General features: G+C 36.0%; 1 protein-coding gene across 3 annotated transcripts in view; it reads left to right on the plus strand.

Moving 5' to 3' along the window:
- The window catches only part of KCNK2 (potassium two pore domain channel subfamily K member 2), a 233,681-nt gene that overhangs the window by 121,123 nt on the left and 85,178 nt on the right, over nt 1-27,380 (plus strand). For all 3 annotated transcript variants that reach the window (XM_023203552.3, XM_023203551.3, XM_023203553.3), the window contains exon 3: nt 2,381-2,498. In XM_023203552.3, the coding sequence (XP_023059320.1) occupies nt 2,381-2,498 (118 nt within the window). The remainder of the gene's footprint in view (nt 1-2,380; nt 2,499-27,380) is intronic.

Raw genomic sequence — 27,380 nt, forward strand, 5'->3', positions numbered from 1 at the left:
CAATGGAAATATGTTAAATAACAAATTTCAATGGAAATATGTTAAATCTATGAAGATAAAAATTTTTATAAGATTTAAATTCTAAAGTTTATACAGGAATAACAGAGCAATAACTACAAAAACACTTAAAAGAAAGATAATGAAGGGAGACCTGCCTTATCTGATATTATAGTTACAACACAGAGTGAGATGAATAGAATTAGCTAACTCAAGCTTCACTGTGTGTTGTGCATATGTGTGTATAGGTATATACTTGAGTGCATTTAATATTAGATAAAGGAATAATTCATGTTCAGTATTATTCCTGATAAGGGTTATATAAGTGGAAATATATTTTATCATTTCATTAAAGATAAATGTCATTAATGTTAGAAAAATTGCTAAGCATTCCTAAAATGTTGGGGGGGGGGGGAGTTGTAAATTGAAACAACCTTCTAAGATAGCTATTTGCTACTACACATCAAATGCTTTAAAACATTTATGATCTTTTTGTTTTGTTTTGTTTTTGTTTCTGCTTTTTGACGACGGAGTCTTGCTCTGTCGCCCAGGCTGGAGTGCAGCGCCGCGAATTCGGCTCACTGCAATCTCCACCTCCCGGGTTCACGCCATTCTCCTGCCTCCGCCTCCCGAGTAGCTGGGACTACAGGCACCCGCCACCAAGCCCGGCTAATTTGTTTTGTATTTTTAGTAGAGACGGAGTTTCACCGTGTTAGCCAGGCTGGTCTCGATCTCTTGACCTCGTGATCCGCCCACCTTGGCCTCCCAAAGTGCTGGGATTACAGGCGTGAGCCACCGCGCCACACCAAAAACATGCGTAATCTTTAACGTGGCAAATTTATTCCTAGCAATCTCTCCTGGGGAAATGTTCAGAAATAGGAAAATATTTATACATAAATATGTTCACAACAGCACATTTTATATTAATTCAAATTTTAGAACAACATATATATCTACATCTTGGGCAATGATTAAATAAATTTGGTAATGACAAAAAAACCTGCATGTGGAATAGTATTAACTAAGAGTAGAAAATACAACTATGTAAAAGAGGATATAAAACTACCAGGGGTAGATAATGTAATACATTAAAAGTGGTTATCTCTGGATTCTGTAATTATGGACAGTTTTTATTATCCTCTTTATGCCTTTTTGTATTTCCTACTTTTTTTTTTTTTTACAAAGATCATATATCACTGCTAAAGTAAATAAAAGCAATGCAATTTAATTAATTTTACACGGAACTATTGACTTTTTAATTCATAGATTAAGACATCAGACATGTTTCATAACAGTTCTGAAATGAGATTTTATATTACATTTCAGCTATGGGTTACCTGTTCTTTTCCATATGCCAGTGACTTCCTTGAGTCGTACCCCATTTTCAGAGTGTACTTATCCATTTGCCAGCAAACTATGTAACCTTAAACCAACCACTTTTCTTCTCTTGGCCTTTAATTTCCTTATCAAATGTTGTTTCTTCCAATTCTATAATTTGAAAATTAAGTAGTAAAGATCTCCAAAGCTATATTTCCAACAGAAACATCATCCCCTGTAATCTGTCTTCTACTATACATTTTCTCCTAACATATTGTCTTACCTTTTGTGCTTCTCCTCCTCCAACCCCCACCTCCCAACATGTGATGATTGAAGAAGGGATTATAATGTCATCTTTCTGTCTTTCTCTTAGTACTACTCAACATTCTCAGCAATAGATCTTAGTGGTCTCTATGTAATATTGTTGACAGATTGTCATCTACAGAGCTTTGGTGATTCTCATTGTCATAGCATTTACTAAAATCTGTAGAAATTCTAAGAGTTTAGATCTACATGGACTGCCTCAAGCTTGAAAGTGAAGTCCTGTTGCCTTTCCTTTTCATCCTTAGCTCTTTTTGATATAGGCTTGGTACCGTTAGAGCCAACTCAGACTTGGATCGTATATTTAACATTTGAAATGAGCAGCACTTTGGAATACTTTCTTTCTGATGAAGCTATTATATATTATTGTAACTATAGTTTGCAACCTGCTATTTTTACGCTGTGGTGCTTACTAGAGAACATTGTTACATTTAGTTGTTAATTCAAATAAGTAATTAAATATGTTAATAGATGACAATATGAATGCATGTTGGTACAATATTATAACCTTCATGCCAATCAATTCACTTGATATCACATTCTTATAACTTATATCAGTTTCTTATAACTTAAGTGGTATTAAATTCTTCAGTATAAAGTTTTAAGCTATATTATACATTTTAAATGGAAAAGCAAAACCTTAGAGTTGATTCTCTTTGTCAAGTCATTTCTGGGGTGGAAAATATGCTGTTTGATGCCTCTGTGTGATTCATGTGTACTGATAAATTTCTTTTTAAACTTGCAGCAAATAGTGGCAGCAATAAATGCAGGGATTATACCTTTAGGAAACACCTCCAATCAAATCAGTCACTGGGATTTGGGAAGTTCCTTCTTCTTTGCTGGCACTGTTATTACAACCATAGGTAGGAGACAACTTATTTTTGTTTTTTGTTTTGGTACAGTTTGTGAGATAAAATCCATTTGTTTGAATTTTTTGCATAGTTGGTCAAAATGATCTACTTAAGATAGAAAAACTAGATTATAGTAAATTGATTGTGAAAAGGGGGTTTAAAGGTTTAAACAAAGGAATAATGGAAATGAATTCGTTGCTATTTTAGAATACTGAGTTGACTTTAAAATACATGTGAAACAGGAGCAGTGCAGTTCAGTCATTTGACTAATGGTAGTAATGTCAAGAAACAACTTAAAATGATTATTTCTTTAGACAATTAGTTTTTAATTTTCCTGAATTTTTGATATTTTTTGTGTAGCAGAAAAGGATTTGAATATAATTTTAACATTCTTTTCATGGAAGGTCTTACATGATATCATCTTTTCGAATTTGTAAATTTTAACTCTACATTTTAACAGATTGTGCCTGTTAATATGGTCATTTATGATGATTACTTCAGGGCTTGTTTTTTATACATTATATTTTGCTAGTAGCATAAATATACAAAAATTTAACACTGAAATGTGAGGATTACAAAAAGTATGAAAGTTTAGGCCCCTGATGATTTTTTTAAATCGCGTTGTTATAATGTTGAAAGGGTTGCATAATGGAACGTGGTCTCTTTTTTCAACTCACCCGCACGTACGCTTGGTATCTTCTAAAGCAGCAGAATGGGTACATGTAGATATCCTCTCTGCTAGTTTGTCATTCAGTGCCCAAAAGCTATTCAGGAAACCTAAACACAGACCCCATAGTGAAAGCCATGTTTGTCATTCTGTGAGAATGAGAAAAGCCGCCTGCTAATGGAAAGAGATGCATTTAAAGTGTATTTTTTAAGAAAGAGAAGGAAATGGACTCATCGTAGTTATGAAGGAATTTCAGGTGTGAGATAATATATTTAAAAAAGGGAGTTCTTTCTTTCCACATACCTTTGGGATAAGTTGAAATCCTGAAAGTTTCAATCTTATTTTTGTGATTCATTCATAAATTATGACATGTATGATGTTTTCATGTCAGCAGATTATATCAAAGTACCAAATAGGAGAACATGGAAAATTTATGGATGAACTCTCACTTAAAAGTTTTTCTTTTACAGGTATTTGTACTGTTCTGTCGTTATATGAATCCACTGTAGTGCCTCTTTGCACTGGATCACATGCCAGCAAAATACATACTTTAGCATGCTGATTTTTTGCCTTTTTTGAGAGGTCAAGAAACTATGTTTACTCTTACATTTCCATCAGCTAGGTCAAAAGTTGTGTGGCTGTGAAAATCTGGAAGAATGGCAACCTTGATTTCTAACCATAATAACAGGTTAAGTTTGGGGCTTAGACATCTTGGCCATTTCTACTATGGAAATAACTATTTATTGTGTAAACTACTTAGAGTCTAGAAGAAAAAAAGCTCACAGACTGAGTGAGAATGGTTCGTTTCTGCCAATGAAAATTCAAAAGTCTAAGTTATAACTCATCATGACCACCACTAAATTATTTTGCAGGAGACTCAGTCATTATACAGACTTACTGTTGCCCTGTATGTTTATAAACAGTCTCATTTTTTGAATCCCCAAATACAGTAAGTTTTGCAGACATACACTTCAACACATGAAAAAATATAAACCATTATTACCAGCCTTACTCCAAATTATAGCCATTAAGCACAGTAGCTGATCATTTAGGCTCTTTAGGTAGCTGCCTGACAGCCCAGATATCCTACTCTTCTATCTCAGGCTTTAGTCTTCAGTGGATTAAATCATTCTGGGTGACCCATATGAGGACTTTTTACTGCATGGTCTTTTACTCTTGTGGTCAACACCAGGTCCTCTAATCTTGGACTAGGTTATGGTGGTCTAGGGCAAGAGAAAAAATTTGTCCTCTTTCCTAAGTGTGCATTTGACATCAAAGTCATTATTCCATAAAATTCAAAGTATAATTAATAATGTTGCTAATGATAATAACTGTGTGAGCTTTGAAGTGAATTTTAGCAATCATAGAAATTATGACTTTTAGTAATAGCTGCATTGCATAAGACATTTTAAAATGACATTAGAAGTTGGGAGAGTTTTGAAAAATAAATTGCAGTGGCTTTTAGAGGGTTCCTGGTACAGGCAGTGCTTCACGGAGCTGAGCTGGCCACAGTTGTCCAAGGATTTTCTGTTCAATTTCATCAATTTTTCTAAGAAGCAAACATAATCCTCACTATTCCTTGGAAATATGCCCAAGAGGTGTAATACAAAATAAAATATTAAAATTTAAGACCAAATTTTAGAATATCTCTTCATATATCTAAATACCCTTTCCAAAGTTATACCCTTCCAAATTCTTCACAAAGTCTATTCCATAGTTGTACAGACTGAAATCCATTCTTGACCATTCCTTTTCTCTCATATGCCACTTCCATTCCATATACCAGTCCTGTTGGCTTTGCCTTTATATTAGATTCATGCTTTAACCACTGCTCAGCATTCAAGTTGCCACCATTTTTGTCTAAAGCAGCATCATCGCATGCCAGCAGTGTTGCAGCAACCTTCTGCTCAGAACTCTTCTGTGGTTTCCAACTCGTCAGAGCAAAAGCCATAGTCCCTTGCCGATTTTTCCTAGTAAAATGCAAGCTCTATGAAGTTAGGGATTTTTAATCATTTGGATCTTGCCTGTATCTCCAAATGCCTGATACATATTGGGTGCATAATAATTATTTTTGAAACTAAAAACAAATAGGCATTCCATATGGTCTGAACTATGACTTATTGGAAATTACATAACACCATATTGATACCTGTGAGGCTAAGTTATTAGCCCTTTCAACATATTTCATTTCCAGTTTGTTTGTCTATATATTAATTCAACAAATAATAAAACACTATCGTTCTGTTGCTATAAAGATAAAAAATAAATTCCTTGGCTTTAAGTTGTACATAGATCAGTCAGGGAGAAGTGTGGATAAATACACATTTACAATACAGCGTGCCAGAAGTTGTGAGTTAAGAGCATTTAATGGGAATGTATTGATGCAACACTTTACACAGATATTGGGTGGGTAGGTGAGTTAGAAAGAGGCGAGGGATGGTTCCTTTTCCTTAGTAGGCATTGTCCCAGTTGACTGGATAGAATTAGGAATTTGCCAGGTGAAGAAAGTTGGAAAGGGAGGCTTGCAGACATAGGGAGCTCATGTGGAAAAGACCAGGGGTAAGAGACAGTGCGCTCTGTTTGGCTATTGCCAGTATCTAGAATGGCTGCTTGGAGTTGACGGGAGTCATCGTCAGAATCATTTTAATCTGTAAGTCAAGGTAAGAAGCTCCTGCTGGATCTGTGCTACTTCTCCTGCTGCCAGGATTACAAAGGAAGTAAGGACGTAGTCCCTGCTTGCAGTCTCATTTGGGAGACAACATTTACACATATGAAATGACTGCAGAATAACAAAAATAAGTCTTGGATAATCAAATGTAACATAGAACGGGGGTTTCAGTGCTATGAGAATTGAGAAAAAGAGAAGAACACATGGGCTGGAACTGAAAGTCTTAAGTGGGGAAATTGGATTTGAACTGTGCCTTGAAGAGAATGTTTCTTTTTTTTTTTTGAGATGAAGTCTCGCTGTGTCTCCCAGACTGGAGTGCAGTGGCGGGATCTTGGCTCACTGCAAGCTCCGCCTCCCCAGTTCACACCATTCTTCTGCCTCAGCCTCCCAAGTAGCTGGGACTACAGGCGCCCGCCACCACGCCTGGCTAATTTTTTGTATTTTTAGTAGAGACAGGGTTTCACCATGTTAGCCAGGATGGTCTCGATCTCCTGACCTCGTGATCTACCCACCTCGGCCTCCCAAAGTGCTGGGATTACAGGCGTGAGCCACCGGGCCTGGACGAAGATGTTTTGATTTAGACTGAGGAAGGGGAAAAACTCTCACAGTCTGTGGCATGACTAAGCAAAAATCCAAGAAGAGGAATGAGCTGGATTTATTTTGGGGATAGAAAGGCAAGTGTTGGAGTAGACTTGTTTAAAGAAATTGTTTAAAGAAGAATTGTGGGAAATAATATTGACTGCTTTAGATGGAAAAAATGCATTGAAAATAATCCCATGTTTGAGGATCTACTGTAATTAGAACCTGAATTTTTAATAAAAGCGAAGTCAAAGTTTAAAAGTGACAGGAGGCATTTGTAAGGAAGAGGATTAGCGAATACTGACAGTTTGTCTGAGAGAGCAGTTAGGAGGCATTGCAGTGACCCAGGGAAGGAGGGATGTATTGACTGGGATGGTTGGAGTTGGTGTGGAAGGACAGGAGTAAGCACAAAATGTTGGAATAATTGGATACAAGAATCAACAGGCCTTGGTGACTAATAGAATAAAGAGACAGGAGTCAAAATATTGAAAGTGAAGTGAATACTTAGGCAGCAGGTTTGTAACTCATAGACAGTGCTAGTTGATTTTTTTTGTTTTTGTGAGAAAGGAGTAAAAATATGGCCAAGATTTTATATGTTGTATTATTTTAGGAAGCTTCATTTCAGTCGTTCCTTTCTCCCCCTCGCCCCCATTTTTTGTTTGTTTGTTTCTTCTTGAATTCAGCAAGACTAGAAAAATTGGGATTGAAGAGATCAATGACCAATCAGCACATTAAAAACAAGACCATGAATGATTGCTATAAATGTAGCAAAAGAAACTCATGATAGAGAATAGATGATGGAGCCAGAGCAGGGAGTGGGAGGTGTTCTAAAGAGGCTGATTCAAGAACTCTCTGAGGAGGTGACATTTAAGCTGAACCCTGAATGATGAAAATAAATTAGCTATGTAAAGAAAAGTGGAAAGATTAATAAAGGCAAAGGGCACAACAATGGCAAAGATTTGGGTGGGACAGATTTTTGGCATGTTCAAGGAATACAGATGAGGCAGTGCCTGGGGGACTGCAGGAAGGAGAGAAGGGGAAAGAAGTGAGGTTAGCGAGATAAGAGGCAGCAAGATCATGTAGGACTCTATAGGTCATGGTAACATTCTAAATTCGGTAGGCAGCCACTGAAAGATTTAAGCCACAGACAAGCATGATGTGATGCTGGCTGCCATTCAGAAGGTAGAAGCTGAAGTAGAAGACCAGTGAAAAATGTGGCATAATACAAAAATATATTTGGTCTTTGACCCCGGTTCTTGGCCCAGAGATCCTAGAATACTTGCGCTTTTCTGAGTGATGGGAATGTCTTCTGTTATTCATAACAAGCCCCTTTCAACCATGCCTGAGTTTATGCTAATGAGGTGACTACTGGTGGGCTGCTAGATAACTTCAAGGTGGGGGCTAATAGCCAGAGAAACCAACCATGTGATTAGCAGATTGGAACCTTCAGCTTCACTCCCAGGACTCTGGGGAGGGAAGAATGGCCAGAGGTTGAGTTTAACCACCAATGGCCAATTATTTAATCAGTCAGGCCTACTTAATGAAAGCTCCATAAAATCCCCTAAACAATGGAGTTCAGAGAGCTTCTGGGTTGGGGAATACTGGTGGTGGGAGGGTAGTATGCTGGGGGAAGCTGTGGAACATAGAAGCTCCGTACCCCCTACTTCCATGCATACCGGAATGCATCTCTTCCATTTGGCTGTTCCTAAATTATATCCTTTATAATAGACCAGCATTAGTAAGGAGAATGCATTCCAGAGTTCTGTGAATCCTTCTAGGGAGTTAACCAATCTGAGGAGAGGTCCTGGGAACCCCTGAATTTGCAGTTGGCCAGGCAGAAACCGTGAGCAGCACAGCATGCCATTTGCTACTGGTGTCTGACCTGGAAGCTCTCCTGTGGACTGAGCTCTTAATCTGTAGGTCTGGACTCCTGTAGAATTGGATTGAATTGTTGTTGTTACAGAATCAGAGAACTGGGTGGAGGAAACACCTCACAAACATGTTAATATATTAATCCATATGGGAAAAGATGTTGATTGAACTAAGGAGGTAGCAGTGAGGACGGTGAAAGGTGAACAGATATGTGGTCTTAAAAAAAGTTTATAGGTGGAGATATACTCCTTTCAGAATAATGCTTTAGAGGGCTTAGCTTTTAATTTTTAAGTTTTTAAATTTTAAGTGTTTTTAAAGCTTCTCAGTTAAACTCTGGGAAAGGCAGGTGGCAAAAATGATGTATGGACAACTGTATTCTATTTCAAGACCAATTTAAGGATTAGAAGAAACTATAAGAAGATTTTTTTACTTGGAAGCATTAAAATTATAATTTTTATAGTTATATAACTATATCAATTTATTATATATTACATATTAATTACAATGATATAGTAATATATAATTAGTATATTTATATTTTATATAGTTATATTATTATATATTATATTAATATATTATTTTATATAAATTATATATTGATATTAATGTATATAATTTATCAATATATAAAATTATATTAATTACACTTATATATTAATCAAGTTATATGTTAATACAATTTGATATAATTATATTTAAAATAATAAAATATTCTCCAGTGGAAAGTGAACTGAAATGTCAGAATTAGGAGTTGCCTACATTTATCACTCGATTATTATATCTGAGTGTCAGAATGCAAATAACAAGAAGGCCACTATGGTCTACAGTGACTTTAAGATTCCAAAGCATTTCTCTTAAGTCTTAATGGGAAACTTAATTTTTCCTTAGAGCAATATTTTGCATATTTTCAAATGACTCTTATTTTCTATCACTTGAGCGTAGAGATTGAATTTGGCTACATAGTTTCTATGATTTTTTGTTTATATTTTTGTTTCTATATTTTGAACCTGCCACTGGGGCTTCCAGTTGGCTTTTACCTAGATTAAATTGCTAAAGCTATTATGATAACAATCACAGATTTACTGCAAACTTGTATTTCTCCAGTTTGGTATAATGCTTAAGTAATTATGAAAACAAAACAAAACAAAACAAACACCAGGAAGAAAATTAAAAGTTTGCAGTAATTTTAACAAGCAATTCCAGATAAAAAGGAGTCACTTTTGGAAATACAGAAAGTATATTGAAAACTGCAAAGCCTATGCTTGTTTTCAGCAGGGAGTCTAATACCTTTCTTTCTGTTGGATGTGGGACAAAACTACAACTTGAAAGGATGAGGAAAAATTGTGTTTTCTCTTCAGCTTTATGACCACAGAAGCCACTGCCTGAACTTGGAAATGAATGGACTTGAAGCAGTGGTGTGGAATTTGTCAGTAAACCTTTTCTCAAAGAATGATGTCATTGTAGCTCTGCGTGTTGGGTGCTAAGTTATTAATTTAGTACACTCATAACTCTGTGGCATTTCACTAGTCCCTTGCATGTTCTCAGAGAATTGTGTATTGGATTTTGGGAGTCCATTTTTATAGAAAAGTTAAGGTTCTCTCAGGCAGCTTAAAAGACAATGAATTTTGCAAGGTGACTTCCAGTTCCTACTCTACAATCTCATTGCATTTTTCTTTATGCAAGCTTGTGAAAGTAGATAATTATTTTTCCAAAATATGTACTTCTGGTATTGTGTAGTTGAAATACAAAAATTGAAATTAAATTTGGGTTTTTATTCTGTGTTATTCATTCCATCTACTTAAATTAATGAAAACAAAACACATATCAGGATATTATTAATGACATTTGCTCCTGCCACTCAGAAATCTTCATGTAGTCTTATTTATTTTCTAAGTGAAAATGTGTTTCTCAGAGAAAATTTCTTATGAATGATAGCTAAGTTGGCAGAGTGCAAAAGTATATTTGATAGGGAATAAAGCTGAATTATTACATAAATACTATTGTAGACCCCAAAGCAATTATCAAATAGATTAGTCACCTCTTCTTATTGCATATGTATGCTACATCAGGCAAGAAGAGCACCTAGTACTCAGAATCCTACGCTAGCTGAAAAGGGATTTGGGAACATTAGGGATATAATCTTTCCAGACGTTAGGCATAATTTGTTTTGTTTTGGGTTTTTTGTTTGTTTTTAGTAACAGGAGAAAACATAACAATATATTATAGATCTAACAGAAGCTCTAGCAAGAGAAGGGTTGGGCGTTGGGTACCAGCATCATAGTTGCCCATATCTCTAATGTAGTTCAAGTCAGGAATTGCTTGTATTCTGAAACAAAACACACTTTCACCTATTCTTGAATAGTTTGGAAAAGTTTTCAATAGCATATTTTAATTTTCTGAAAAGCAATCACTGTTAAATGTTGTGGTCTTGAAATTATCCAAAAATTGGAAGCAAGAAATAGTCATGAAGTTCATGCCCTGAATAAATACAGAACCTATTTTTTCTTGTCATTCCTCCCTCCTAATTTCTGAAATGCAGAGCTGTTCATTCTAGATTATAGATTTTGCAGAGCATCTGACTGACCACCAGATATCCAAGTATTGCTCTGAATGTGATGAAAACTAGGTGTGATGATTATCAGAAATTTTTTTTGTATGTGTCTCGGGTGTTTCATTTGATAAGAAAGGCATGTGACAACGTTTGTTCAGGCCTGTCTACTTTCAGCTGGTAATTAGGCTGCATGTTTTTCTTCCTAATTCTTTTTTTTTTTTTTTTTTTTTAGACTTGTGCAATCTTACTTACTCTTGGAAAATTGGCATTGTTATTTATATGGTAGGGTGCATATGGCATGATGTTTACAAAAAAAAGTGCCTGTGCCAAATGAAGGTCATGTTTAACTATTGTGGTTTGTGTGCACCTAAAGTACAATGCTGATGTGACTCATTCCAAATGGAAAGGAATTCCATACAGCCAACTCTTGGTTCTAACAGAGCATTGGGAGGAATAGCGATGATACGAACTACTGAAAGCCACAGGTTATCCAAAAATGCACATTAATTGCTAATCTTAAATTTCTTTCCCTTCCAACTTTAATTTTAAAGCCAAAACAGCAAACAAGCAGCCAAGTTTGGTTGATGTGTCCTACCTCTCCCCTCTAGGCGTAAACATCCCTTATTGAAGATGCTAACAAAGAGTGAAATTGCCAAAGCCAAGCAGCTAGAAAAGAAAAAAGGGAAGTAGGAGTGTAAAAGAAACAAAAACAACAAACTATTTTCTCCAACTATGTTCTTACCACTTGACACAGGACTTTTCTGACACCAGATGTATGGGATTTTTCTGCAGTTCTCCACTGGACACCAGCTGGGTTTCCTCTACTTCAATTCAATGCTGACGCTATCAACCTGGAATTAGCATCAGATCCCACAGGTGAAGGGCTCAGTCCCACAAGACTGTCCCCACTCCACATGCCAATCAGAAGTTTAAGCCTCCCTGGGTTTCATCTGGAGCAGCTCACAGAACTCAGGGAAACAGTTTACTGACGTTTACCAGCTTATTACAGAGAATATTACAAGGGATATGGATGAAAGATACACATAGGGAAAGGGATGTAGGAAGGGGTGGGGAGGTTCCACAACCTCTCTGGGATGCATCCATGTGTTCTGCAACCCCAAAGCTCTTCACACCCCATAGTTCAGAGATTTTTATGAAAGCTTCATCATCTAAGTGTGGTTGATTATCAATCTCCAGTTCCTCTCACCTTTCTGGAGAATTGAGTTGGGGCTGAAAGTTCCAAACTTGTAGTAGTGGTTTTTTTTTTTTTCTGGTGACCAGCCCCCATCCTGAAGCTATCCAGGAACCCAGTAAGAGTCACCTCATTAGAACAAAAGATGCTCCTATCACCCAGGAAATTCTGAGGGATTAGGAGTTCTGTGTCAAGAACCAGGATCAAAGACCAATTATTAGGATGAAAGATCCTCCTAGTAACCCTTTTGCTCTGGAAATTACAAAGGTTTTAGGGGGCTCTGTGCCAGGAACTTGGCATGAAGACCTACATATATATATATTCTTATTATAAATTATACTATCTTGAGGAATACGAAATAAGTCATATTTGGCCTAAATAGCCTCTGTTTAAAGTATACATGTTTTAGTATATAATTTCAGTGGTACCTGTAGACAACTTTATGAAGCTATGTTTTAACTTGATGGAAAAAAGCCTGCAGACATGACCTCCTAGTTAGCATTATGCTACAACTAAAATCATGTGCTGTACATATTAATACAGACTAGTTTTGCTTATGCTGCTTAGAAGGAAAATAATTCTACATTTTTTTTAAAGGAGTGATATAGTACAAGGAGCATCAGATTTCACTTCAGAAAACTTAGGTTCAGGGTTTTGTCTTTGCCACTAGCTAGGGTTGTCTTTCTGGGCAAATCACAGTTCTATTATCCTTAATTTTCTCATTTGTCAACTGGGGCTAGTATTTCTCAAGAGTTGTGGAGACTAAATGAGGTTGCATATGTGAAAATAGTTTGTATATTGAATGACTCTGTACTAATTTTTAGGGTAAGCTAACTGTATTATTGACTAATTTTTACTATTTTATTATTAATGTAAGCCAATATTATTTTTACATATTTATTTCTGCCACTAATATTTAAAACATAAAATTAATTGTTTCTTATAGCTTTAATTCATACCCCTAATTTTTATAACACAAAAAAATTGTTTTGAATTGTTTAGCATGTACAAAATTCAATCCCAAACCAGTCATTCCCACAGGGCTGTGTTACACTAGACTATTTCTTCACCTAGTTAATTTTTATTTGGATTTAATGAAATGACCAACCAGTTATTTTTCATTTTATTTTATTTTATCTATTTATTTATTTATTTTGAGATGGAGTCTTGCTCTGTCACCAGGCTGGAGTGCAGTGGCACAATCTCGGCTCACTGTAACCTCTGCCTCCTGGGTTCAAGGGATTCTCCTGCCTCAGCCTCCTGAGTAGCTGGGACTACAGGCATGTGCCACCATGCCCAGCTAATTTTTGTATTTTTAGTAGAGACAGGGTTTCACCATGTTGGCCAGGATGGTCTCAATCTCTTGACCTCATGATCTGCCCACCTTGGCCTCCCAAAGTGCTGGGATTACAGGCGTGAGCCACCATGACTGACCTACCAACCAGTTATTTTAATGATACGTAGATAATTCAAAATGTGGTCATTCAAAATAGTGTGTAATGTTATCACCTTTTTTTTTTTTCTTTTAGAGACAGAGTCTCACTCTGTCGCCCAGGTGTAGCATGACCCTGGTTCAGTTCAACCTCCACCTCCTAGGTTCAAGTGATTCTCCTCCCTCAACCTCCTGAGTAGTTAGGACTACAGGTGTGTGCCACCATGTCCAGCTAGTTTTTTGTATTTTTAGTAGAGTCAGGATCTCATCATGTTGCCCAGGCTGGTCTCGAACTCCTGAACTCAAGCAGTCCACCCACGTCGGCCTCTCAGAGTGCTAGGATTACAGGTGTGAGCCACCATGCCTGGCCTCAAAATAGCATATAATGTTATCTTGAGGTGTTTCTTTTGATTAACCAAGCATAATAAAAATGAATATTAGTATAAACCTTTTTAAATGATTTTTTTAAATCTATGCTTTTATAGTAGTTAGGATATGCTAAGATATATTCTGTGACAATTCCCATATCATGGTGGCCTTACAAAAGAAGTCTATTTCTTGTTTGCAGTCAGTGTCCAATGTGGATAGGCAGGAGGGTTCTCCTCATTGTACTTGCTAAGAGACTTCTGTAGGTGGTGTTCCAGATTCTTACATGATCACTGTGGCTTAGGGAGCAGAACGAGGCACATTGAACACTGGTTGATAAAGCTTTATACAAATGCACATATTGTTTTCACTCATATGACATTGGTCAAACCAACTTCAAGGGTGCTCAAGTGAACCAGGATATCTGATGACAGCTGTGATGACTACCATAATCTTTTTGTAAACACGTATACTAATTTTATTATTATTATTATTATTATTATTATTTTTTGAGACGGAGTCTCGCTCTGTTCCCCAGGCTGGAGTGCAGTGGCCAGATCTCAGCTCACTGCAAGCTCCGCCTCCCAGGTTTACGCCATTCTCCTGCCTCAGCCTCCTGAGTAGCTGGGACTACAGGCGCCCGCCACCTCGCCCGGCTAGTTTTTTTTTTTTTTTTTTTTTGTATTTTTTTTTAGTAGAGACGGGGTTTCACAGTGTTAGCCAGGATGGTCTCGATCTCCTGACCTCGTGATCCACCCGTCTCGGCCTCCCAAAGTGACGTATACTAATTTTATACCGTCCTTTAATGTTATTCAATATCCAAAGTCATTAAACATCGTAAGAAACTGTATTTTATATTTTAATTTGCTTTTCCAAACAGTGTCTTCTTAACTTTATCAATGCAAAAAAAAATTTATTTTTTTCCATGTAACATTGACTCCTATTGTGTTACTGAAGGGGATTATGTTTCAAAAAGACCTTCCTAGATAATGGTTTCATCAGTGAAATTGTCTCAAAATAAAAGTGAAAATATGTAACAGTTTTACGTTGGTTTTTGGCAGAGATTTTGCTGTTATTGATGATATTACTTAGGGATTCCATTAGCATTTAGAGTATTGTACCAATGATCACTTAACAAGGTCAATGTCATGATGATAAAAACAGTCAAACTATTTAGGAAAATAAGTTAAAAGATTTAGGTCATTTATTTTGTAGAGGTGATAAATCAGGGTCCGCAAACTATAACCCATGAGCAAAATCAAGCCTGCCACCTGTTTTATGTAATTATTAGAACACAGCCATGCCCATTTGTCTTGTATTGACTTTGGCTGCCTTCATGCTATAATGGTAGAGTCAAATACTTACAACAGAGACCATACGGCCTCCAAAGCTGAAAATATTTACTATCAATTCCTTTACAGAAAGTGATTGCCAAATATTGAACTAAAGGAAAGAATGTAAGGTGAGGAAAAATAAGATTTGTAAATAGAAGACCTGATTTGAATCCTGATTCTAATATTTTTTCACTTTGTGCTTTTGACCAGGTCATTGAACTTTTCTGAGTTATTTGCTTCCTTCAGGTGAATAGTCTCAATGACTTTCTAATAGATGAATGATAATAATTGCATTTGCTATCTCACAGGGCTTTGTGGAAACTCAAAGGATAATGTATTTAACAGTGGTAAATAACCTAATTATTATGCAAATAAAATTGCTTAATTTTAAATAAGCTGCTGTATTTGTTTTTCCCTATTGTTCATCAAAGATTAAAGGTTTGTGACTCAATTTTTATGAACCATTGGAAGACAGCTGGATAAGCTTTAAGAGTCTATAATCATGTTCTGAAGAGAGGGTCCACAGCACATAGCAGATTCTCAAAGGGGTCCATAAACCACAAAAGAGTTTAGAACCATTGGCTTGTATAATTTGTTTTAATTTGCAGATTGATAAAAAGTTCAATTTTGTGCTACTTCAAAAATTAAGAGAAAATACTGTATTAGAACATAGCAACATGTTCCAGTGTAGGTGCTAGCAGACAAAATAACTACTTCAAAACCGAGTATATAGTGCTCAGCAGGAAACCACAGGGAAATGTATTTCTAAAAATAGGAAAATCTCATTCTACTGCTTAGCTCTGGGTGATGTTATAGTGTCATATATTTTCAGTGCTCCTCTCCTCCTGCAGATTCTGAATTGTTTTCTGTAAATATGATACAAAATGTTACTAGAGTGCTACCAATCCCAAGCCATGACATTCTGGTTTAAAAAATTCAGACTTTGGGGTAATAATTTCAAGAAAATGAAATCTAAGTGTCAGAAAAAGGGATCACTATATTTTTAGAGGAAAAAATCAGGGGATAGAAATTGTGGGTTTATAGCCCAGGTGCAGCAGCTCACTCTTGTAATCCTATCACTTTGGGAGAATTACTGAGTTCAGGAGTTTGAGACCAGCCTGGGCAACATGGCAAGACCCTTGTCTCTACAAAAGAAAAAATAATTAGCCAAGCATGGTGGCTACAGTGAGCCATAATCATGCCACTGCACTCCAACTTGGGCAGCAGAGGGAGACCCTGTCTCAAAAAAGAAAATTGTGAGTTTATGATAATAGAAAGGAGATTGTTATGATAAAGCCACTCCTGATGTGGATAATGATAGAAAAACAATAGCATAGATCTGATTGCAAATCACATCTCATACACTCTTTGTCTTTCTACAGTATTTCCTGGTTGACTTTTATAAATGTTTGCTGAAAGTCTAAAGTTGTGCAGTGCTAGTTATTCATGCAAACTCTAGGAAGTGTATATAAATCAAGGCGATTTAAGATAGGTGCTTTGCTTATGTCAATGCAGAAAGAAAATCATATTCTTTCACGTGGCAACTTTGGTCATACAAATAGTGAAGAATTAATAGCCTGCTCACTTAAAATAAAATACTGTATGCTTTTATTAAAACTTGATAAGGAGTGTCTATAAATCATTAAGCAATAAGAAACAAGCAAGCAGTGTAAAGAATATAGAGTGATAGGTAAGCCTTCCTCCTGCAGCTGATCCTTCAGTGTTTCATTCCCTACAGAGTCAAACACAATTACCGTTCCTTATCATTCTAGGAATCATTTATGTATGGATATATATGTGTGAAAGTGTGTGTGTCTATAATTAATATAAATACATTCCTTTGTTATACAAGTGAAGCTCACTATACCTTTGTACCTCCACATAATAAGAGGTCATGAAATTTTAAAAAATCATTTGTTGAAGATTTGCTTTATTGTTTTAGCAGCTACATAGTTTTCCTTTTAGGCGTAGGTCATAATTTCGTTAATCCCATGTTGATGACCATTTTTTGTTTGCAAAGGGTATTTTTTTAAAAAAATGTATACATGACTGGTTGTGATGGCTCACACCTGTAATCCCAACACTTTGGGAGGCCAAGGTGGGCAGATCACCTGAGATCAGGAGTTTGAAACCAGCCTAACCAACATGGTGCAACCCCATCTCTACTAAAAATACAAAATTAGCTGGATGTGGTGGTGCATGCCTGCAATCCCAGCTATTTGGGAGGCCGAGGCAGGAGAATTGCTTGAACCCAGAAAGTGGAGGTTAAAAAAGTAGTATATGTATGATATGACATATATATGTATGAGCTAATCCAGTACCACTTTTTAATGCCTTTTTCCCCAATTTTTAAAAATATTATGAGGTGACTTATCAAAGTATATATATTTGTCTTTTCTCATATATGGTAATATGTGATTAACATACAAATAGAATAATACAGAAATGTATAAAAAGGGAAATGATTAGATAGGACCGTGTTTCTTTTACAGTGATTTTCCTATGTATAGTTGATTTAGTTGATATTACACTATAATCACTGATTTTTAGAGATATTTGACATGCCAATATCATTGGTCTTTATGGATGTTATAAAGTTGAGCTTGCAGGCATAAGTATCTGTCTTTGATTGACTTATTAGGCTTCAGAATGAAAACATAATTATAATAAGAACTTCACTGATACAGAAAGCCATTGTCATTTACAGTGGCTACGAGTTACACTGTCTGTCTTTACTTTTCTAAGGGGGAAGAAAAAGTTTTGTTGACTCATTCTTTAGGCAAGGTGATCCAGTCATCTAAATTGTTGTATCATCCAATGTGAGATCCAATATATGTCACTTAAACTGTGAGAAAAACAGTGTGATGTGCCATATAAATACAGTCATGTGTCACTTATCGACAATGACATTTTCTGAAAAATGTGTCAGCAACTTCCTCATTGTGCAAACATGGAGTGAACTCACACAAACCTAGATAGTGTAACCTACTACACACCTAGGCTATCCGCTATAGCCTATGGCTCTGAGGCTACAGACCTGTATAGCATGTTATTGTACTAAGTACTGTAGGCAAGTGTTAGATAATGGTAAGTATTTGTGTATCTAAACATACCTAAACATAGAAAAGATGCACAAAATAAATGATATAAAAGATTTTTTAAAAATAGTACACTTGTGTAGGGCACTTACCATAAATGAATCCTGTGGGACTGGAAGTTGCTTTTGTGGATCAGTGAGTGAGTGGTGAGTGACTGTAAAGGCTGAGGATATTGGTACACAATACTGTAGACTTTATTATTATTACTATTTTTAATTAATTAATTAATTTTTTTTTGAGATGGAGTCTCGCTCTGTCGCCCAGGCTGGAGTGCAGTGGCGGGATCTCATCTCACTGCAAGCTCCGCCTCCCAGGTTCACGCCATTCTCCTGCCTCAGCCTCCTGAATAGCTGGGACTACAGGCACCTGCCACCTTGCCTGGCTAGTTTTTTGTATTTTTTAGTAGAGACGGGGTTTCACCGTGTTAGCCAGGATGGTCTCGATCTCCTGAACTTGTGATCCGCCCATCTCGGCCTCCCAAAGTGCTGGGATTACAGGCTTGAGCCACCGCGCCCAGCCAACGGTAGACTTTAAAAACACTATTCACTTAGGCTACACTAAATTTATGAAAAATATTTTTCTCTCTTCAATAACAAATTAACTTTAGCTTTCTGTAACAGTTTTACTTTATAAACTTTTTAGTGTTTTTGAGCTTTTTAATTCTTTTGTAATAATACTTAAAATACATTTTACAGCTGTACAAAAATATTTTCTTTTCAACCTTATTCTATAAGCTTTTTTCTATTAATTTTTTAAAACTTTTTCAATATTTTTGTTAAAAACCAAGACACAAACATACCCACTAGCCTAGGCCTACGCAGGGTTAGGATCATCAGTATCACTGTGTTCCACCTCCACATTTTTTCCCACTGGAAGGTCTTTATTGATAACATGCATGGAGCTGTCATCTCCTACGATAACAGTAGCTTCTCCTGAAATACCTTTTATGGTTAACTTTTTTCTTATAAGTAGAAGATGTACAATCTAAAATAATAATAAAAAGTATAATATAGTAAATACATAAACCAGTACCATAGTAACATTTTCTATCATCAAGTTTTATGTACTGTACATAACTATAGATGCTGTACTTCTATACATTGAGAAGTACAATAGATTTTCTATGTCAGCATCACCAGAAACATGTGGGAAATATGTTGTTCTGTGATGTCACTAGATGATAGGAATTTTTCAGCTCTGCTATAATCTTTTGAGACTGCTGTTGTGTATGTGGCCTATCAGTGACCAAATGTTATGCAGTACATTACTGCATCTTGTTATTCTGAAGATTTATCTCACGATTAACATATATAGCCCTCAGATACTTTTCTTAAATGAAGGTACACAGGTGCAATAAATATTTCATACTTGCAGATGGCTTTCTCTTGCTTTCACACATGAAAGCTAATTTGGCTGGGTATAAAATTCTGGGATCACAACTTTTCCTATCACAACTCTATTAATTATTCTCTATTGTCTTCTGGCATCTGCAGGGAGAATTTTGATTTTAACCTGATTTTCTTCTTTTATTAGTCATCTATTTTCCAACTAACTACTGTTTTCATTTTTTAAGAAATTTTTAAAAAATCTTGTACTTACCGCACTTAATTCATTGTTTTTAGAGAAAGTTTTCTGTTATATTATAGTTTCAGCTCTTCTATGCTGATGGTTCTGCGTTTCCATCTTCAAAGAAGCTGGAAAATTTTATATTGCTTTCATACCCTCAGTTCTCTCTATATTTCATTTGTCTTTTAAAATTCTTTCTTCCAATACTTTTTTTTTCTGTAATTCTGGGAAATCTTTTATATTCTGTGAGGCGCATCACTGACTTGAGTTTGTACTGTTTCTCTTCTGCTCCTTAATTACATTGAATACAGATTTTGCAATTGCATATTCAGTTTCCTTTCAATCATCTATTTTTTTTTCCATCTCTTTTCCTAATTTTGTCTTAAATCACAGCGAATTTATTTTTTGTTGGCTTTAGGCTCCCAGTTTATAGATATGATGTTTTATTATCTCCTGATGTGATTTCCAAACATATTCTTGGTCCTGCAGTGTACTATTTTTGGAGACATGCTCTTTTGAATCATTCTTTCATTTCCTCACAAAATATTTACAGAGTTTTCATTGAACAACTTCTACATGGTTGGAGTACAGAATCGAGAAGTATTATATTAAAATAGACAATAATTTAGTGAGAAACTTAATAGGAAAGTAAGTAATATAGCATGTTATGTGTTAATTATATAGCTTTGGGGAAAAATTGAACAACAAAATAGACTGGGAATGAGAGGAACAATTTTAATGGAGTTTAAAAGGTGATCTTTCTTTTCTGTGTTTTTATATTACTTGTTTTTACTTTGGAGTTGTGTTTCTAATTTGTGGACAGACAGTGAAGTTGGAGCCTCAAATGTTCTTTCTACTCAATTCAATGTGAGCAGGCTCAGTAGTGGAATAGCATAGTTATAATTGGTTGCCAATGAGTGCATTTCAGTCTACTTTCTTCTGCTGAGTATAAAATTTTCCATATTCTCTCTCTGTAGGCTCTGAATTGTTATGGAAATGAAGAAATATTTTTTTTTTTTCTGGTTACTTTTCTTAGTTGTCTTTGAAAGTTGTCTTGTTGATTTCTTGCTAAAATCCTGGGTTCCAGCATTTGCTTTTCTAATAGACTAATTTTAGGATAAAAGATGTAATCTGACTTACTCATCATAGCTGTGAAGAGATTACAGAAAGGGGAAAAATACACTAAGAGTCCACATTTGGAGCAAGGGGAGGGCTTCTCATAATTATCTTTTTTGTGTTTGTACTTCACTTCAAGATCAAGTGAGACAGTGTGCAAGGAACTAACGTGTGAGGATGAAGTGTGATGTGGAACAGTGGCTTTCATATTTCTTCTCTGCCTCCCAGGCCCTAGGATCCTTTTTTTAAAAATTGAATTTCTAACACATATAAAACACATAAATAGATCTATCTGTGCATGTGCTATGAGTGTGTGTGTCTGTGTAAGTGCATCTGTGGTGAGGCAGAAGTGGAAGTGTTTTGTATCCAAGGGAAGGCTGCCTGTTTCTGTAGGAGGGCAGGACTTTGAGGTCACACAGATCTGCCTTTGTACACTGGCTGGGCCATTTTTGATTTGCCCTTAACATTGTGAGCCTTGGTATCAGTGTGTGTTAAAATGTCTTAGGTCAGAAAAAGTATGGTATTAGATTGAAAGCTTGCCTTTTGTATGGTCTCTTGTGTAACAGTATTTAGCATGTGGTATGTGCCAGGTTTTAAGTGCTTTACATATACTACAAAATTTTATTCTTATAACAACCCTATGAGGTGGTTGTTTCCATTATTCACATTTTTGGATAAGTACACTGAAGCATTGAGATATTAAATACTGTGCTAATCATGCAGCAAGTACATGCCATTGTGGTGTTTTAAGCCTACAGAGCCTAGCTTGCAGTGTTGGCACTTGTAACCTCGTAACTCTGACCTCTGCCTCTAGTGGCCGGGGGAGCCAGACCTGCATTGAATTATATTTTGAAAAATGTAGGGTATCTATGCTGTACCATACATTTTGAGTGAACTGATAATATATGTTCACCTTTCCTCCTAATGGTTTAGGGACTTCATTCTAAGACTCTGCCTTTCTAAGTGGAAAGGCTATGCCATTGTTGCCTTTGGAAAATACTTTCTACAAGTAAAAATTGTCGCCTTTGGAAAATTACTGTCTACAAGTAATTTGCAAGAAATCAGTATGAAAAACACTGGGCTATATCTCTGATGTGTCTCCCAACACTTTGTGTACTTGTAAATATTGAATTAAGTAAAGTATATCTGCCTTTACCATATGTGAGAAAACCTTGTATGTTATTTAGGCTAAATGGCATTACTCTTTGATGCTGAGGGTATAGTTTTTAAAAATGTAAACATATACCCTTTTTTCTAATGTGTACCTTTTGAAAACTAAGATCCAGAAATAAATTATTTTTGAAGGTATTTTTCAAAATAAAAGTGTACATGGGAGCCGAATCCCATACCAGAGATGAATTTTTAAAATAGTAATGGATATTGCATTAAATTGAGTTTAATCGATGCCGCTTAATGGATTTAGTGATGTAGCCTTTCATCTAAATGACCCAACTTCAGCTGTCATCACTCAAATTCAGGATCTGTATAGTTACACATCTTTCAGGTGGGTTGGCTGTCACTTGCTTTCTCTCTCCTGTCTGAGACAGACAGTAGTTGATGAGTTTTTAATTGCTACCACAAGGTAATAGTCAAGGCACGGCTAGTTCCTTACACCCTCATTTCAAGTAAAATTATATTCAATATAGACAGTCAGTACTTGAAAGAGTTTTATCTCTTCAATCTATTCTGCCTTATTGCCACCAATATTTCAATATTTTTGGCCTCAGCTTTCCACTTTGTGTAGTGATGGGGTTAGAATTTTATTGGCTGTGTCTATGTTTACATTTAATGATTTTGCTTAAAAAATTCAGAGACTTTTCCCACCTCAGTTCATGGTGGTTTATATGGTGAATATAAAAAGTAATAGGCCATCTTAAACAAGATACTGTGGAGCAATTCTATGAGGGATGTCAAAGTTAATGCCTTCAAAATAACAGGATTTGCTGTCATAAAATTATTATACCACTTACTAATGAAGGATTAAATATTCTGATGGCTGCTAATGTCTGCTTGGCTAGGAGAATGAAAGGTGAATAGTAATTTAGAGCACTTCACTTCACAGATTATTTGGCGGGATATCAAATAGCTGTTTTCTATGGTTGCATATTCTGCAAAGTGAAGAGTGTGAAAAGAGAATTTTGACTCAACCCCTCCTTACTTGAAATATGTTTCAGGAGAGAAAGTGCCATCATCATTAGCATCATCATCTTTGCCACCATTATTTTTTATTGACATCAGACACTTACTCTGTACTTCAGTGGTAGTACCTGAGCTATGCTCGGTTGCCGTGAAAGTGACTTTAGCTGGCTGATACTCATGGACTGCTTACTATGTGGCATGCTTCATGCTAAGTTCTTTATGTTTGTTATATTATGTATTCTTATTACTGTTTTATACTTGGAGAAGCTGAGGCACATAGAAGTGTAGTAACTTTCTGAGTGACAGAGTAGCAGAGCTAGGATTCAAATGAAGACACCTGGGCTCTAGAGCCTGACGTCTTAGCTGCTATGCTACGTTACCTTCAGTACACTTGAAAATAAATTTGAATAAGTCTGTTTGCAGTTGAGAAAAATTATTGTGAATCAAAGACAGCATGGATTTCTTGGCACTTCCGATTACTTATGTCCACCAAGAGCCAACTTTCTAAAATGAAAAAAATATACGTTATGTCTAATGTATTTCTTTAGGACAATTTGATGACAGAGGAATTATATAGTTCTATCAGTTTACTGCTATAGTAGAGTTTTGTTTATTGATTTTATGGTTTATTGTTTGATGCCAAGTCTGGTTGTGAATACACCATCAAATTATCTTGGAAAAGTATTTTAACAATACTCTTTAAAGTGTGATTTCCAGAGAGTGCTTTGTGATAGAAGTTCAGATTCCTGATTTATGATCTCTTTCAATACACAGGAAAACTTAAGTTACTCCAAATTTGTGCTAAGAAAATTTTCCTTAATGCTGCAGAATTATTTTTCTTCTCTTAGAATACGAGGAAAAATTAGAACATCAGTATTTAAATAACACATGAATTTACAACAATTGACAGAAATATAATTTTATTATGCCTTGAACAGTTCTCTCTTGATTGGCTTGAGCTTCAGATAAAATAGTTGGCCAACATTTAGTGCTCATGTTTTACTTTTACTTTAAAAATGCATATCTTTAAACACTCGAAACGAAATCCGGAATGGTTAAATATTCTCATTGTGAGACACTTGTGGAGACTGAGAAGGACTATGAGATCAGCATGCATTTCCAATGTATTCAGGAAACAGCTAGGGAAGTTTGGAAACAATCGGCAGGTAGATTATTATTGTTCATTGGCAAAATTTCTTTGCAAAGGAATAGCCCCTCAATGTTTAGCTGCACTTCTAGGTTATATGAATGCATCTTGTTACCAAAACATGTTTGGTAGAAACTCATTCAAAAAGTAACATAAGAAACCTGTGACTTCCTACAGATTTTGAAATTTACAACTGTCATGCAGGATTTTATTATGTAAGTTGCAACTAAAAATAGCAAGGGAGCCATCTTGTGAAATACTGTTTGAACTGCAGGAGCAGTTGTTTCTGGGCCAAGAGGAAGTTTGATCATTTAAAGTTGACACAAAATGTCAAAACATCCCTTTGATTTACTTACTTTAATCAATGCATTTGTTTTGATGCACCTATATATACATACTTTCCCAATCTGACAATGTAAAACAGTGCATATTTGTAGAATGACATGTCCCAAATCAGATTTATATGTTGTAGTTATGCAACTGAGAAAAACGCTAAGTTTGGGGACCCGTATCTCTAGCCTTGATCTCAAACACTTGCTCCAAGCAAGCGAATTAATAGTTTAAATCTCAGCTTTAACATTTAACAATTGTTTGACTTTGTATACATTACTTCACTTCAGTAAATCTCACTTTCCACATTCAGAGAGTGGAGATAACTAGCTGTATTTAAACCTCATAGGATTGTTGAACAAGTTAAAATAAGTGTACACATGAAGGAATTAGCACAGTATCTGATATGCAGTGAGATTGTGAGCATTCAAGAAATATTCGCAATTACCCTTTTTATTGGTAATGAAAATTATTTTATTATTGATAATGAAAATATAGTAATAGAGTGATGTCATAGCAGTTTAGAAGAGATAAATCTAATCAATATTGTTCTGTGTACAAAGAGACAGAAGCATATTTAACTCGAGGCTGAAGGTTAAGTTTAAGACTCTTCATTTGTATGGGTCTTCTTTTTAATTTTTATTCTTTTTTTCCTACAGAGCCTCATATAGCTTGAAACCCATAAACCCTGCATTTATGACAGGGGCGTGAATCAGAATCACCTCTGTAGATATTTTAAAATGCACACGTACCATCCTCCCTTCCCAGTAGAAGATAGTACTTTAGTTGTTCTGAGGTGGGTTTTTAAAGTTCCATACATGAATTTGCCACGGATCCTTGGTTTAAAACTAGTGTTATAGAGGAACAGTGTACGATGTGTGAAAATTCTAAAATGAACAGATCTTTTCACAAAGATATTGTTTCATAATTGGAATCATATTTTTCTGGAACCATATTTCTTCTTCAGTGTTTGATTAGGCTCTTTCCTCAGCTTAACAGTAGCTTTGACTCACTTTTCTAAAAACACGAGATGTGGCCTGGCACAGTGGCTCATGCCTGTAATCTCAGCACTTTGGAAAGCTGAGGTGGGCGGATCACCTGAGGTCAGAAATTCGGGACCAGCCTGGCCAACATGCTGAAACCCAGTCTCTACTAACAAAAACACAAATATTAGCTGGGTATGGTGGCAGGTGCCTATAATCCCAGCTTAAATGGGAGGCTGAGGTAGGAGAATCACTTGAACCCACGAAACGGAAGTTGCAGTGAGCTGAGATTGCACCATTGCACTCCAGCCTGGGCAACAGAGTGAGACTCTGTCTCAAAAAACAAAAAACAAACAGACCAAAACACGATATGTGATTGTCATTTCACTTTGATTTCTGAAAGTCTTGCTCTTCTTAGGTTGCTTATTGAGGACATCTCCTAAATGTATGTTGCTCTTTTTTCTCATCCTACTTTCAACTCTTTTGCCCTATATTATTAATGTTGTTTTTCTGCCTCTAAAGTAATTTAAGTGGTTCTGTATTCAAATGATATTTTCATTATTATTATTTTTTAATTTTCTTTTTCTTTCTTTTTCTTTGGCGGAGTTTTGCTCTGTTGCCTAGTCTGGAGGTGCAGTGGTGTGATCATGGCTCACTGTAGCTTCAACTTCATGGGCTCAAGCAATCCTCCCACCTCAGCCTCTTGAGCTGCTGGGACTGCAGGTGCATACCACCACACTCGGCTAATTGTTTTTCAAAGATGGGGTTTCTCCATGTTGCCCAGACTGGTCTTGAACTCCTGGGCTCAAGTGATCCACCTGCCTCGACCTCCCAAAGTGCTGAGATTATAAGCACGACCCACCATGCCTACATACATTAAAATTTACATGCATACATTAAAATTTAATTTTAATGTAATTAAAAATACATTAATTATGTTTAAGGGTTTTTTGTTTTTTTTTTTAACAATATGCATGTATCAATAATTTTGCTTTTTCTTGCCTGTCCAGAATAAAATAAAAATCAGCACAAGTAATTAGAACAGTAGAACTCTCTAGATCTGAACATGTCTATTCAATTAAAATATGCTGTATTAATAAAAACCTATAGATCGCTCTTTTCAATTCAGCATTTTTTCTTGAATATCTGCTCTGAGCAAATCCCTATACAAGATATATAAAGGAAAGAAAAATAATTCCCAGAGATTCTCTGCTCCCAATAAGTTTATGATTAAGAAGAGAGACAAAGCCTGTAACCAAATGATGAGAGTTCATGTTAGAGTAATACATAGTTCCTCTAATGGTAGAAAAGTACTATGTATGTTGAAAGAAGGCAAGATCACAGCTGGTTGAAAGGGTAAGGAATGACTGTGTGTGAAAGTGGTGTGAGGTGGGAGGAAAGGACAGACAGGATTTCAACACGATAATTGAAGGTTCACCCTTGTGTCAGCTACAAGGAGAAAACAACATAAAAATGAAGGAATCAGAAAAGTTCAGCTTATTTTTTTCAGCGAGTAATGATGACTGAAGTTTCTAAAAGGTAGAGAGCAATTGCACACCAGGGAGTCTTGGCATATAGGGAGTGATGATTTGTGCTGAGAGATTTTGGAACACTTAAGGGTTTTGAAACTACAGAATATAAAAACTGAAGCTGTGCTTTAGAAAGAGTTGGTTATTAGGAGATGAATTTGTGTGAGAAAAAAACACAGACAGGCTGTTTTAATGCTTTGAGGTAGTGGCGGTGGAACTGCTAGGAAGCAGGGAAGGAGAATGGAAGGGTTGTGGTGGTAAGGAGGTCTGCCTCATTGCCTACAAAGCCTTCTGTGGTCTGAGGATGAGTGAGATTCGGGAGTTC

This window comes from Piliocolobus tephrosceles, chromosome 1 (assembly GCF_002776525.5).
Source record: "Piliocolobus tephrosceles isolate RC106 chromosome 1, ASM277652v3, whole genome shotgun sequence".
Lineage (NCBI taxonomy): Eukaryota > Metazoa > Chordata > Mammalia > Primates > Cercopithecidae > Piliocolobus > Piliocolobus tephrosceles.